Here is a 13,735-nt window from a genome sequence, read left to right as displayed (position 1 = left end):
GTATGTAAGCATTTCACTGTAAGTTCTACACCTGTTGTATTCGGCACATGTGACAAATAAAATTTGATTTGATGGCCTTTGCAAATCTTGATTTTGTGCTCATTTAACAATTTCTTTGTGGATTTGGTTAATTGTCTTGCTGGAAGATCCACTTGTGGCCAAGTGTCAGCCTTCTTGCAGAGGCAACCAGGTTTTTGGCTAAAATGTCCTCGTACTTGGCAAAGTTCATGATGCCGTTGACCTTAACCTCAGCCCCATGATCAGTGGAAGCAGAATAGCCCTATAACATCAAATATCCACCACCATATTTTATAGTAGGTATGAGGTACTTTTCTGCATATACTTCCATTTTTCTATGCCAAATCCACAACAGGTATGCATGGCCAAAGAGCTCATTTTCATGTCATCTGACAATAATACGTCCTGGAGTTTGATAAATGGCACTTGGATTGGAACAAGTGTTTTGGTCAAATTACATGAAAATAGAGCTCTTTGGCCACGCACACCAGTGGTGGGTTTGGCGTCGAAAAACAGAAGCATATGCATGCTTTCTGTCACGTCCTGACCATAGTAAGATGTTATTTTCTATGGTAGAGTAGGTCAGGGCGTGACAGGGGGTGTTTTTCTATGTTTTCTATTTATGTGTTCTTAGGTTCTAGTTTTTGTATTTCTATGTTGGCTTGTTTGGGGTGATCTCCAATTGGAGGCAGCTGGTCCTCGTTGTCTCTAATTGGAGATCATATTTAGTAGGGGGTTTTCTTCCTGAGTTTTGTGGGTGATTATATTTTGAGTAGTGTTTGTTTCTCTCTGCGTCACGGTTTGTTGTTTTGTTTATTCAGTTATTTGTGTATTGCAAAGTTTCACGGATTTAATAAAATGTGGAACTACAACCACGCTGCACTTTGGTCCGCTCCTTTCGACAACCGTGACACTTTCTCAAACACTAAATATACAAATATGTATTTTACAGTTATAAGGAAGGTGAAATGTTATAGTAAGTAGTTTTATAAATTGATTTAGAAAAAATCAAAGTCATTTCAAGCTTAATTCATTCAGTTTTGTTGAGTAGGAAATGCATCATATATTTGTATATTTTTTATCATATTTGGGATGTGCACTTGAGCTTGTGTCCTCAAAAGTGATTTCACCTCTGTAATGTAGAATTCATTTTACCAGAAAGTAAAATTTTTTGAAAGGTAAGATTTTAGCCTTTTTTGCAGCATGTAGCATTACTAGTTATTGTTTATGGCCCTCTCATGATAAATGATTTATTTCTGGAATGATTTATTTCTTCGATTACATTTAGTTACATTTAAGAGGTTTTAAACAAAATCTATTTCTCTGAGCAATTGTATTAGTATAAAATAATATAATTTTTTGGGAGTATACAATATACCTCAGTATTTGTTATTTATTTTATACAGGCTTTTTTTCTCCTTTATCAAGGGTTCCAATATTTTGGAACCTGACTGTACAGTGTACAAAAACAGCACAGAAGCACCTGAAAAGAGTCCTTTTCACTAGATCTGAACTAAATATTATTCAGTCGATGACCATATGTGAAGTACTGCAGGCATTGAACATGCACAAACGCCTGAGTGTACCTATATTTAGGGGTTGAGTTTTCTCTTTTTTCAGATAGACTTCACCAGACGCCTCCACACCTCCAGCAATGATGGCTGTTCTCCGCTCTGGAGGAAGAGTGTTCATCATGCTCCTCATTAGCAGGTAATTAAGATAAGTTACAGTAGAATAGTTACAGTGACTGTGTAGGACCTGTGGTTACTATGTACAGATGCTGAATATACAGTCAGATGACAGTATGAGACATTGTTAAAACTGTTTTCAGACAATGGTAAAATGAGGTGTTGCTGGGTCCAGTGTAAAGGATTTTTGGTAACACTTTACTTGACACACAGCGTCATAACCATGCAATAACAGCTGACATGATTTGTCATAACCTGTTATAATATGGTCATTACACTGTCATGACACATATATTTAGACCTATTTTGACATGTATTGCGTTATTGTATGGCTGGTTATGACACCTACATAAGAGTGTAAAATCCCACAAAAGCTACTGCGGTAGTTATTTCATGGCTGGTTATGACACCTACATAAGAGTGTGAAAACCCACAAAACCTACCACACAAGTCAAAACATTCCATTACACCATAGCCTACGTGTCAACAGTATGTTTATGTTAAATATATATTTTTTAAATTGACCATATTAAATTATCATTGTAATTGCGTACACATTGATGTCAGACATGCACCTACCCCAATGCTCTGTTGCTGATGACTAGGATGAATGCAGGAGCAGATTTCCGGAGCAGGACAAGACACCTTTTTTTTTACTGATGACTGATATAAGGGCATGTACGTGATAGGCCTATGTGGCTTATATAATTATGATGGTCATAAATGATGATGATCGTGGACTTCAGGAAACAGCAGAGGGTGCACCCCCATATCTACATCAACGGGACCGCAGTGGAAAAGGTGGAAAGATTCAAGTTCCTTGGTGTACACATCACTGACAAACTGAAATGGACCACCCACACAGACAGTGTGGTGAAGAAGGCGCAACAGAGCCTCTTAAACCTCAGGAGGCTAAAGAAATTTGGCTTGTCACCTAAAATCCTCACAAATTTTTACAGATGCACAATTGAAAGCATCCTGTCGGGCTGTATCACCGCCTGGTACGGCAAGGCTCTCCAGAGGATGTTGCGGTCTGCCCAACACATTACTGGGGGCAAACTACTGGCCCTCCAGGACACCTACAGCACCTGATATCAGAGGAAGGCCAAAAAGATCATCAAGGACATCAACCACCCGAGCCATTGCCTGTTCACCCTTTTATCATCCAGAAGGCGAGGTCAGTACAGGTGCATCAAATCTGGGACAGAGACTGAAAAACAGCTTCTATCTCAAGGCCATCAGACTGTTAACCAGCCATCACTAGCACATTAGAGGCTGCTGCCTATAGACATAGACTAGGAATCACTGGCCACTTTAAGGAATGGAACACTAGTCACTTCAATAATGTTTACATATCTGGCATTACTCATCTCATATGTACAGTGTCAAGAAAAAGTATGTGAACCCTTTGGAAATACCTGATTTCTCCATAAATTGGTCATAAAATTTGATCTGATCTTCATCTAGGTCATAACAATAGGCAAGCACAGTCTGCCTAAACTAATAACACACAAACAATCATACGTTTTCATGTCTTTATTGAACACACCGTGTAAACATTCACAGTGCAGGATGAAAAAAGTATGTGAACCCTTGGATTTAATAACTGGTTGACCCTCCTTTGGCAGCAATAACCTCAACCAAACGTTTTCTGTAGTTGCGGATCAGACCTGCACAACGGTCAGGAGGAATTTTGGACCATTCCTCCTTACAAAACTGTTTCAGTTCAGCAATATTCTTGGGATGTCTGGTGTGAACTGTTCTCTTGAGGTCAATCGGGACTCTGACTGGGCCACAGAAGATGTATTTTCTTCTGTTGAAGCCATTCTGTTGTTGATTTACTTCTGTGTTTTGGGTCATTGACCTATTGTATCACCCAACTTCTGTTGAGCTTCAGTTGGCAGACAGATAGCCTAACATTCACCTGCAAAATGTCTTGATAAACTTGGGAATTCATTTTTCCATCGATGATAGCAAGCTGTCCAGGCCCTGAGGCCGCAAAGCAGCACCAAACCACGATGCTCCCGCCACCATACTTTGCAGATGGGATGAGGTTTTGATGTTGGTGTACTGTGCCTTTTTTTCTCCACACATAGTGCTGTTTGTTCCTTCCAAACAACTCAACTGTAGTTTCATCTGTCCACAGAATATTTTACCAGTAGCGCTGTGGAGCATCCAGGTGCACTTTTGCAAACTTCAGACGTGCAGTTGTGTTTTTTTTGGAGAGCAGTGGCATTTTCGGTGGTGTCCTCCCATGAACACCATTCTTGTTTAGTGTTTTACGTATCGTAGACAGAGATGCTAGCATGTTCCAATGATTTCTGTAAGTCTTTAGCTGACACTAGGATTCTTCTTAACCTCATTGAGCATTCTGCGCTGTGCTCTTGCAGTCATCTTTGTAGGAGGACGGCCACTTCTAGGGAGAGTAGCAACAGTGCTGAACTGTTCTCCATTTACAGACAATTTGTCTTACCGTGGACTGATGAACATCAAGGCTTTTAGAGATACTTTTGTAACCCTTTCCAGCTTTATGCAAGTCAACAATTCTTAATCTTAGTTCTTCTGAGATATCTTTTGTTCGTGGCATAGTTCACATCAGGCAATGATTCTTGTGAATAGCAAACAAAAATTTTGTGGGTGTTTTTTATGTGGCAAGGCAGCTCTAACCAACATCTCCAATCTCGTCTCATTGATTGGACTCCAGGTTAGCTGACTCCTGACTCCAATTAGCTTTTGGAAAAGTCATTAGCCTAGTGGTTCACATACTTTTTCCAACCTACACTGAATGTTTAAATGATGTATTCAAAATAACAATAAAAATACAATAATTAGTGTGTTATTAGTTTAAGCACACTATGTTTGTCTATTGTTGTGACTTAGATGAAGATCAGATCAAATTTTATGACCAATTTATGCAGAAATCCAGGTAATTCCAAAGGGTTCACATACTTTTTCTTGCCACTGTATATACTGTATTCTATACTATTCAATGGTATCTTAGTCACTTAATAATGTTTAAATATCTTGCATTACTCATCTCATATGTATATACTGTGTTCTATACTATTCTACGGTATCTTAGTCACTTAATGTTTACATATCTAGCATTACTCATCTCATGTGTATATACTGTTTTCTATACTTTTCTACGTTATCTCATTCACTTAATATTGCTTACATATCTTGCATTACTTATCTCATATGTATACACTGTTTTTTCTATACTATTCTACTGTATCTATCAGGTATGAAGGTAAGACCCAGATGCAGATAACGTCGAATTAACAATGGTTTAATAATCCAACAGGGGCAGGCAATAGACAGGTCGGGGTAGGCAGAGGTAAAAAATCCAGAGGTGGGGCAAAGGTACCAGTCGGCAGGCTCAGGGTCAGGGGCAGGCAGAGTGGTCAGGTAGGCGGGCTCAGAGTTAGGACAGGCAAGGGTCAAAACCAGGAGGGCGAGAAAAAGAGAGTCTGGGAGAAGCAGGAGCTGAGACACAAAAACACTGGTTAACTTGACAAACAAGACGAACTGGCAACAGACAAACAGAGAACATAGGTATAAATACACAGGGGATAATGGGGAAGATGGGCAAGACCTGGAGGGGGGTGGAGACATTCACAAAGACAGGTGAAACAGATCAGGGTGTGACAGTATCTTAGTCCGTTCTGCTCTGACATCGCTCGTCCATATATATATAGTCTTAATTCATTCCTACTTAGATGTGTGTGTATTGGGTATATGTTGTGTAATTTGTTAGATATTACTTGTTAGATATTACTGCACTGTCGGAGCTAAAAGCACAAGCATTTCGCTACACCCGCAATAACATCTGCTAATCACATGTAAGTGAACAATACAATTTGATTTGATATGAATTATGACTCATAATGCTTCTGGACAGTGTCATAAAGTGTATTCTCTTAGTCCAAGTAAAGTGACACAGGAAGGTCATAATTGTCACGTCCTGACCAGTAAAGGGGTTATTTGTTATTGTAGTTTGGTCAGGACATGGCAGGGGGTGTTTGTATTATGTGGTTCGGGGTTTGTTGGGCTATGTGCTTATGTAAGAGGGGTGTTTGTTTTATGTGTGCCGGGGTTTTTTGGTCTATGTTCTATGTAAGTGTATTTCTATGTTAGTTCTAGTCTTTCTATTTCTATGTTTAGTTTATGAGGTTGACCTTCAATTGGAAGCAGCTGCTCCTCGTTGCTTCTGATTGAAGGTCCTATGTATAGGGGTGTTTTTGTAATGGGATTTGTGGGTAGTTGTCTCCTGTTTTGTGTCTGTGCACCTGTTTTGTTGTTGTTGAAAAGATTGTGACACTCTTATGTAGGTGTCATAACCAGCCATAAATAATGCAATATACTGTATGTCACAACAGGTGTAAATATGAGTAATGACTGTGTTCTGATCATATTATGACAGGTTATGACAAGTTATGTCAGCTTTTATGACATATTATGACATGGTTATGACCATAACGTGTTATGACACTGAGTGTCAAGTAAAGTGTTACCGTATTTTCTGTGTGTTTGTGTGTGTGTGCGTGTGTGTGACCAATTGCATGTGTGAGAGAGAGCGAGAGAGATAAAGCAATTCTCCATTGGTTGTTTTGTTGAGGCACATCAATACTCAATAACAACTCCCCATGCATCACTCAGAAGCATTGGAATTCTCTACAGAAGTTTTGAAATTCAAATGGACACTGCCACTGGTGCCACAGTGCTGCTGTGTGGCACCAGTGATGCAGCAATCAGCACCACATGCACTAAGCACTGTGCCCTTCAGGAGTCACGCAGAGAGATTGATGGGATGTTGTGGTGCATATTTGACCCTTACCGTGACAGGAACTCATCCTCTTCTTGCCAGTAATTTTTTTAGCAGGCATAATATTCTCCGTGCACAACTTAGATAAGTCCAACCCCCCGGGTACCTTATTCTGCCATAAAAAAGTCCATGGCACAGTAGCTCCGGCCACCATCCTTCGGAGATTAACAGCAGGAAGGCCTGGTGTCGAGTGCTATCTGCTTTGGGTACAGATGCTTTGGTCCACAGTGTCCCATCCCACATGGGAGTCTTTGTCCATTAACAGATGTGATATCTTAATTTGACCACTCTGTTGTCGCTGAGAATTTTCCTGAAACTCAAATGAGCCCTGGGATTTAAATAAATTCACCTTAAATCTGCAGTTATCTTTCTCTCTCCATCGCTCAAACAATAATGCACCAGACAAAATATTTTTTCTCAACAAGGTAGGGGCCAAAATCATTGACACCCCTAAAGATTCTTATAAATAAAATTGTCTAAAGTTTAGTATTTGGTCCTATATTCCTAGCATGCAATGACTACATCAAGCTTGTGACTCTACAAACTTGTTGGATGCATATGCAGTTAGTTTTGGTTGTGTTTCCGATTATTTTGTGCCCAATAAAATGTATTGGGTCATTTTGGAGTCACTTTTATTATAAATAACTAGTGGCGCAACGGATCACAAAACTCACGGTTCGGATAGGATCACGGTTTTGAGTCATGGATCGGATCATTTTTCGGATCAAATATAACTTTGCTTTCCATTTATTACTTAAAGAACACTTAAAGCAAGGAACTTTTCAATGTTTAAATAAAATATTAAAATAATATATGCAATACTCGATTGTTAAATTAAAGTGCAATATGAGGTATGATACCTTCTTCCTTTGAACAATAGTGAATGAAAAAATAACCTGTGTCCACATCCTCAAAGAAAAGTAAAAAAAGAAAGAAAGCAAAGCAGACCTGAGCTTATAACTTCAAATTATTTTTCTAAAAGATGAGGATGTCTACATTGTCTGGGGAGAGGGTAGACCTCTTTGCAGTCACTATGTCCCCTGCTGTGGAGAACACCCTCTCGCCAGGAGCTGAAGTGCCAGGCACAGCCAGGTAGCATCTTGACACCGTGGCAATGTGAGGGCATTTACACTCATTGCTTTTCCACCATGCCAGTGGACCACCATCCACTGGAATGCCGCTTGCTGCCTTGTAGGATGTCACCTCTTCTTTGATGGTGTTGGCAAACGTCTTGCCTGTGTCCTTGCTCGCAAAGGTCTCCCCAAAGGTCTCTCCTTCATTTCCAAATTATTTTGTGGAGGAGATGCCTCTGAGTCTGCTCCTGTCGGCTCTGTGGCTTGACCCTGCAGAAAAAATGACTTGATCTGTTAAACTAACTCATAATTTATTTTCATATTTCATAGAACTATGATTGTGGCAATAACACTTAATAAGAGCCTTTATTATTCCAAATCAAAAATTGATGATTCTAATAGAAATAGCATAGACTAAGATTAGACTGCAGTATATTTATTGTTTAAGTAATTCACTCTTATTTATTTGTTTACCTCTTCAGTGGCCACAATCTCAGTGGTGAGATTACTGTATGTCCTCCGATGTAGGGCAGGGTCTAGGTGAGACAGGGACTTGAACCTTGGATCCAGTGCAGTAGATCTATGAAGGTAGTCCTGTACATTAGGGGGGTATCTGGGGTTCAGGTCCTCTCTAATGGCAGCCTTGACATCTCTAGTGATGGTGCTGTCTTCCTCACTTGGGGTCATGGATTGTAGAATCCTTGTTTTCAGAGGTAGGATCATGGACACAGACAGTGCAGTTTCAGTGCTCAATAGGGTTGTAACCGTTTTGAGGGGTTTGAGCACCTGGAGGACCTTCTCTGCCACTTTCACATCATCATCAGACAAGGTGATGATGTCTTTATTTTTTCCCAGGGTCTTGTCTGTCAGTGTAGAGTATACAGCTGCCTGCTGCTCAAGATGGCGCTCCAACATGACATAAGTGGAGTTCCATCTTGTTGTGACATGGTGTATGAGCTTGTGGGTCAGTAGCTGTAACATTTCTTGCTTGGTCTTAAGCACATGAGAGGCTGTTGTGCTTTGGTGGAAAAAGTAATCCACCTTCCTGATCTAAGGAGACGGTCTATCTGGTTCACTGAGATTCCCCTTTGGGATGCTAAATTGATCACATGTGCAAAGCAAGCTATCTGTGGCCCCAGTACAGCTTCTATCACTGTATTTACTTGGTTCTTGGCATTATCTGTGGTGATTGGGATATTGCTATTGGGCCTCTGTAGCTTCCACTCTGCGCCAGATTTGTGCCTGTGTGACTCTCATCTGTAGCACCGGACTTCACATCTCCCACTCCTCTGTGGTGTAGTGAGCAGTCACAGTCACGTAGCTTTCTGTTACCCTGGAGGTCCACTCCTCTGTGGTGTAGTGAGCAGTCACAGTCACGTAGCTTTCTGTTACCCTGGAGGTCCACTCCTCTGTGGTGTAGTGAACAGTCACAGTCACGTAGCTTTCTGTTACCCTGGAGGTCCACTCCTCTGTGGTGTAGTGAGCAGTCACAGTCACGTAGCTTTCTGTTACCCTGGAGGTCCACTCCTCTGTGGTGTAGTGAGCAGTCACGTAGCTTTCTGTTACCCTGGAGGTCCACTCCTCTGTGGTGTAGTGAGCAGTCACGTAGCTTTCTGTTACCCTGGAGGTCCACTCCTCTGTGGTGTAGTGAACCGTCACAGTCACGTAGCTTTCTGTTACCCTGGAGGTCCACTCCTCTGTGGTGTAGTGAGCAGTCACAGTCACGTAGCTTTCTATTACTATGGAGGTCCACTCCTCTGTAGTGTAGTGAGCAGTCACAGTCACGTAGCTTTCCATTGCCCTGGAGGTCCACCCGTCTGTGGTGAGGGCAACAGAGGATGCCTTGGAAAATTTGTCAACAATTTTACAATTTTCCTGTTTATAAAGATCTGGCATGATTTTCACACTGAAGTGGAGATTTTGTAGCGTGGCTCAAGCACTTTCACCATATTTTTAAACACTTTGTTTTCCACAACAGAGTATGTTGTGCAGCGATAAACATCCCAATAGATTTGGTGATGCTTTAGCCCGGTCTGATTCTGACTGAATGTAACAGAGGCAGTAAGAAATGGAAATATTAGTCAAATGAACCACCGCTGAGTTGTTGGAGCATTCCCATGCTAAGGTTAGGTTGCCCATGCACTGAGCACACCCTAGTCTCTACTACTACAGTACCAGAGTTTTTGAGTTCCACCAAATAAAATAAAATCAAATGTATTTGTCACATGCGCCGAATACAACAGGTGTAGGCCTTACCATGAAATGGGGGGGGGGGGGGGTGACAATGCAAATAGTCCAGGTTGGCCATTTGATTAATTGTTCATCAGTCTTATGGCTTGGGGATAGAAGCTGTTAAGGAGCCTTTTGGACCTAGGCTTGGTGCCCCGTGCGGTGGCAGAGAGAACAGTCTATGACATGGGTGACTGAAGTCTTTGACCATTTTTTGGGCCTTCCTCTCACATCGTCTAGTATATAGGTCCTGGATGGCAGGAAGCTTGGCCCCAGTGATGTACAGGGCTATATGCACTACCCACTACCCTTATGGTCGGATGCCGAGCAGTTGCCATACGAGGCGGTGATACTAAGTCATACCAAGTCCCACAGCAAATCCTCTGCACAGTGGGAGTCATGGATCTGGCTCGCATTAATATGTTAATTGTGTGGGAAGTATAATGCTTGCCCTTTCCTGCAGTCAAATGACCTAGTGGCCTTATGGGTGGAATGTTATTAAGTTTTGTAATGATTTCATAATAATAAACATTATTTCTATGTCAAATGTTTTTGGTATATTTCAGTCTTCTGTGATGTATATGAAGTGTAATATTGGGATGCAAACTCAAAAGTAAATACATTTCAATTCCATATCTGAAATAGTACAGGTGTCTGCTTTTTTGTAAGCCCATAACCATGTGTGTGAGGTGTATACTTTTGTTTCAAAGTATATTTGTTTAAGACTACCAAGAAACACTCAATGTGACCCTGATTTAGCCCACTGCAGTAAAAGGTTTAAGGGATATCACGCCAGAACAAATCTTTTCATCTTATTTGGGGACTTTAGCCTCCTTTAATGCGCTTTAGATCTCTCAAAGTCATTCTAAACTGGAATTAGCTGCAATCTTCAACACTAATGTCTTTCAGAAGATACATTACAGAAGCATATGTGCTACATGGGGCAGTAGGTAGCCTAGCGCTTAGTAACCGGAGGGTTGCCAGTTGAAATTCCGGGTCCGACAGGAAAAATCTGTCAGGAACTGAGCTGGCAACTGGAGTGTTGATGGCATCAAATTCTAGATGCCATTGCCTGCACAACCCTCCACAAGAAACTGCTCCCCGGGCGCCCAGTGTGGCAGTACCCCGCATCTATCCAAAAACCTGTATATGTATGTGTGTCTTTTGGAGGGGTTGGGTTAAAAGCGGAAGTCAAATTTCGATTGGAAATAATGGACAACGCAGCTGAATGAGGCGGAGTTGTTACCAAATAAAACAATACTAAAGCAGAGATTTACCAGTAGAAATATAAGCTAGTTCATACCTTCTCATCTTTTGGTTGCTAGAGATGCGACCCAGTCATTCGATCGATTAATTCTATATTTAAAATGGAGCTAATGGCATTTTATCAACATGACATCTTATTGTAATCTGTTCATATACACCAGCCGGAAGAATATAAAACTTTTTTTATCTGTCAAGCAAGGACTTAGATATGGTCCTTCTTACGTTTTTATAAGTTCTTAGAATGTTTGGGGATGACGTATACTAAGGCATTTGTGGAAATGATTTAGCAATATAGAGTGGGAAATCGGCAGTGCATTTGGACAATTCAGTAGGCCTTTATGCAAATAAGCCATTTGCCAAACGGGCCTGCCATCATTCACTTTGAACTGGACTGTGTGTTTACAGCCAGTAGCAACAGCGCAACTTTAGATCATTAGAACGCAAAATACACCTGAATGGATATCTGCAAATATGTAAACACCATGGGAGTCCTCTTACATTTGGGAACTTTACAGTCCTATTGATCAAACAACCATGAAAAGGTTGGCTCTCTCTCCCTCAGTTATGCACATCAACAACAAGATCAAAAATGAATGCTAGCCAGAGCGAGGTGAGCTAAAATCTAACGAGGGAACATTAGATAAACCCACTTAAACTTTTTCAACTAGTTGGCCATCAAAATTGCACTGAACGATGGGGAATAGTAGCCTACTCGTCCTTCTGCAGCTTGCCTGCCAATGCACGCTTGTCCCAACCAAGCACCCAAGCTAACTGGCTAAAGTTGTCTAGCTTACTAGTTAGCTGCTTCTAGACTGAATGAGAGAACACCTCACTATGACCATTTTACTCGCCCTAGCAGAGATGGTTAGGCTGTTTAAATGTTATCTGGAGCATTCGTGACTAACTATTACTTTCTTTGCCTACGCTTACTGACACTGGTCATATTCAGTGGGTGTTGCGCGTTCATAAATTCATCAGTTATTCTGTGCTCTGGTACACTCAGACGAGAGTGTTCTGAAATTGGAGTAGATAGGAAGAGTGAATGTGCAAACGCAAGAGAAATGCTAACTGAATAACAACTTCAAGTTCAAGTTCAGCATAGCTAGCAAAGCGATTCACATTTCTTGCTACATAAATAGATACCTTAGCTTATTAGTCATGTTATGACTGACTTGTGATCATTGCCCTTGCTAGTTTGATTGGAATAACATTCCCATCCTTAGTTACACCCACAGATATTGCCAATTACTTTAATGATTTTCTTTTCATCGTAAATACACATACACATGGATTTTGTATTGTAGATATGTGGTAGTAGGCTAGTGGCCTGAGGGCTCACACTTAATATGTTGTGAATAGTGTTATGAATTGTAATGTCATTTAATATTTTTTATTATATATAACTGTCTTAATGTTGCTGGACCCCAGGAAGAGTAGCTGCTGCCCTGGCAGCAGTTAATTAGTCACATTAGTCAGTTTTTGTCCAAAATATTTAGTCATTGAAACTGAAACAGGGCATCCCGAATGGAGGCAGCAAACAATGTAGAAGGCTGGCTGTGATTTACAACCTGATAGCAATATTTTTCTGGACTACCAAGAAAGTTATTGGTGAATTAAATGAATCATGCATTGAACTGCATCCGTCTATTCTGCCAACAATGCCTTACTGTACATTATGTCATTTTGAGTCAAATATAACCTATTTTTAAAACCTCTTATGAAGACTTTGAACCATAAACTGGGAATTGTATATTTTTTACTGATATTATGATTGTCTGTTTGTTTTATATCCGCAAAGTAGTTAAAACGCTGTTAGTTTCACTTTAAGAATGCATCCCAGTTGTATATTCTGTGTCCCTTGCTTGCTAGCTAGCTAACTAGCTACAAAGTATCTGCATTTGCGTTTGTCCCGATATCTTTTAAAACTGTCCTGTTATCTGGTTTTAATTCTAGAATGCCCTTCAAGCCAATTAGAAATGAGTATTCAACAATGCTGTGGTATAAAGTGATCTTAATCTTATTTTACACCCATAATTAGGGTGTTTTTAGATATCCTATCTCCGTGAGACAGCTATTGGTAATCCCAGATCATTGGTTACTGATACTTGATCCTCCTTCCCAACACTTGTCCTAGGCTAAGACACTTGCAAATAGGATTGTTAATGGCTGTGCTCTGATGTACTTCTTTTTTTTTACAAACAGCAAACACTATTTTCCAATTGCAGGATGAACAATGTTAAATGCCCACTCTATTGTACTATACAACTATTACTACTGTAGCCCACTATAGAACCCTTTACAATCCTAGATATCCTAACTTCTGGAGTTGAACAGCAAAGTATAACAAAAAAGGAGAAATATCTGCCATTATTTTATTGTGAGCACAACATTGATACACATTACTAAGTACTCCAATTGAATGCCCTCAGAAGTGTTGCTTTGGTTTCCATTTGCGAATAAACCTATGTATAACCCTGTCTGCTAGACATAGTGAAAGGTACTTCCCTAATTTGTCCAATTTCAGGTGTGCAGGCCTACCATGTCACAGTTGTTTCCATATTGCCAGGAAGACAACGTTGTTTGTTTATCTTTAATTTTGGTACAGGCTTTCATTAACATTCCTGTAGTTCTGT

General features: G+C 40.5%; 1 protein-coding gene across 3 annotated transcripts in view; it reads left to right on the top strand.

Moving 5' to 3' along the window:
* LOC115153052 (gamma-aminobutyric acid receptor subunit pi-like) overlaps positions 1 to 13,735 on the top strand; it is a 91,983-nt gene that overhangs the window by 27,776 nt on the left and 50,472 nt on the right. For 2 of the 3 annotated variants that reach the window (XM_029698087.1, XM_029698086.1), the window contains exon 2: positions 1,639 to 1,728. The exons of the other annotated variant lie outside the window; for it this stretch is intronic. In XM_029698087.1, coding sequence (XP_029553947.1) covers positions 1,673 to 1,728 — 56 coding nt within the window. In that variant the 5' untranslated portion in view covers positions 1,639 to 1,672. The remainder of the gene's footprint in view (positions 1 to 1,638; positions 1,729 to 13,735) is intronic. 3 annotated transcript variants of the gene reach the window in all.

Source organism: Salmo trutta, chromosome 18 (assembly GCF_901001165.1).
Source record: "Salmo trutta chromosome 18, fSalTru1.1, whole genome shotgun sequence".
In the NCBI taxonomy this organism is placed as follows: Eukaryota; Metazoa; Chordata; class Actinopteri; order Salmoniformes; family Salmonidae; genus Salmo; species Salmo trutta.
This window is presented reverse-complemented; position numbering and strand designations above follow the sequence as displayed.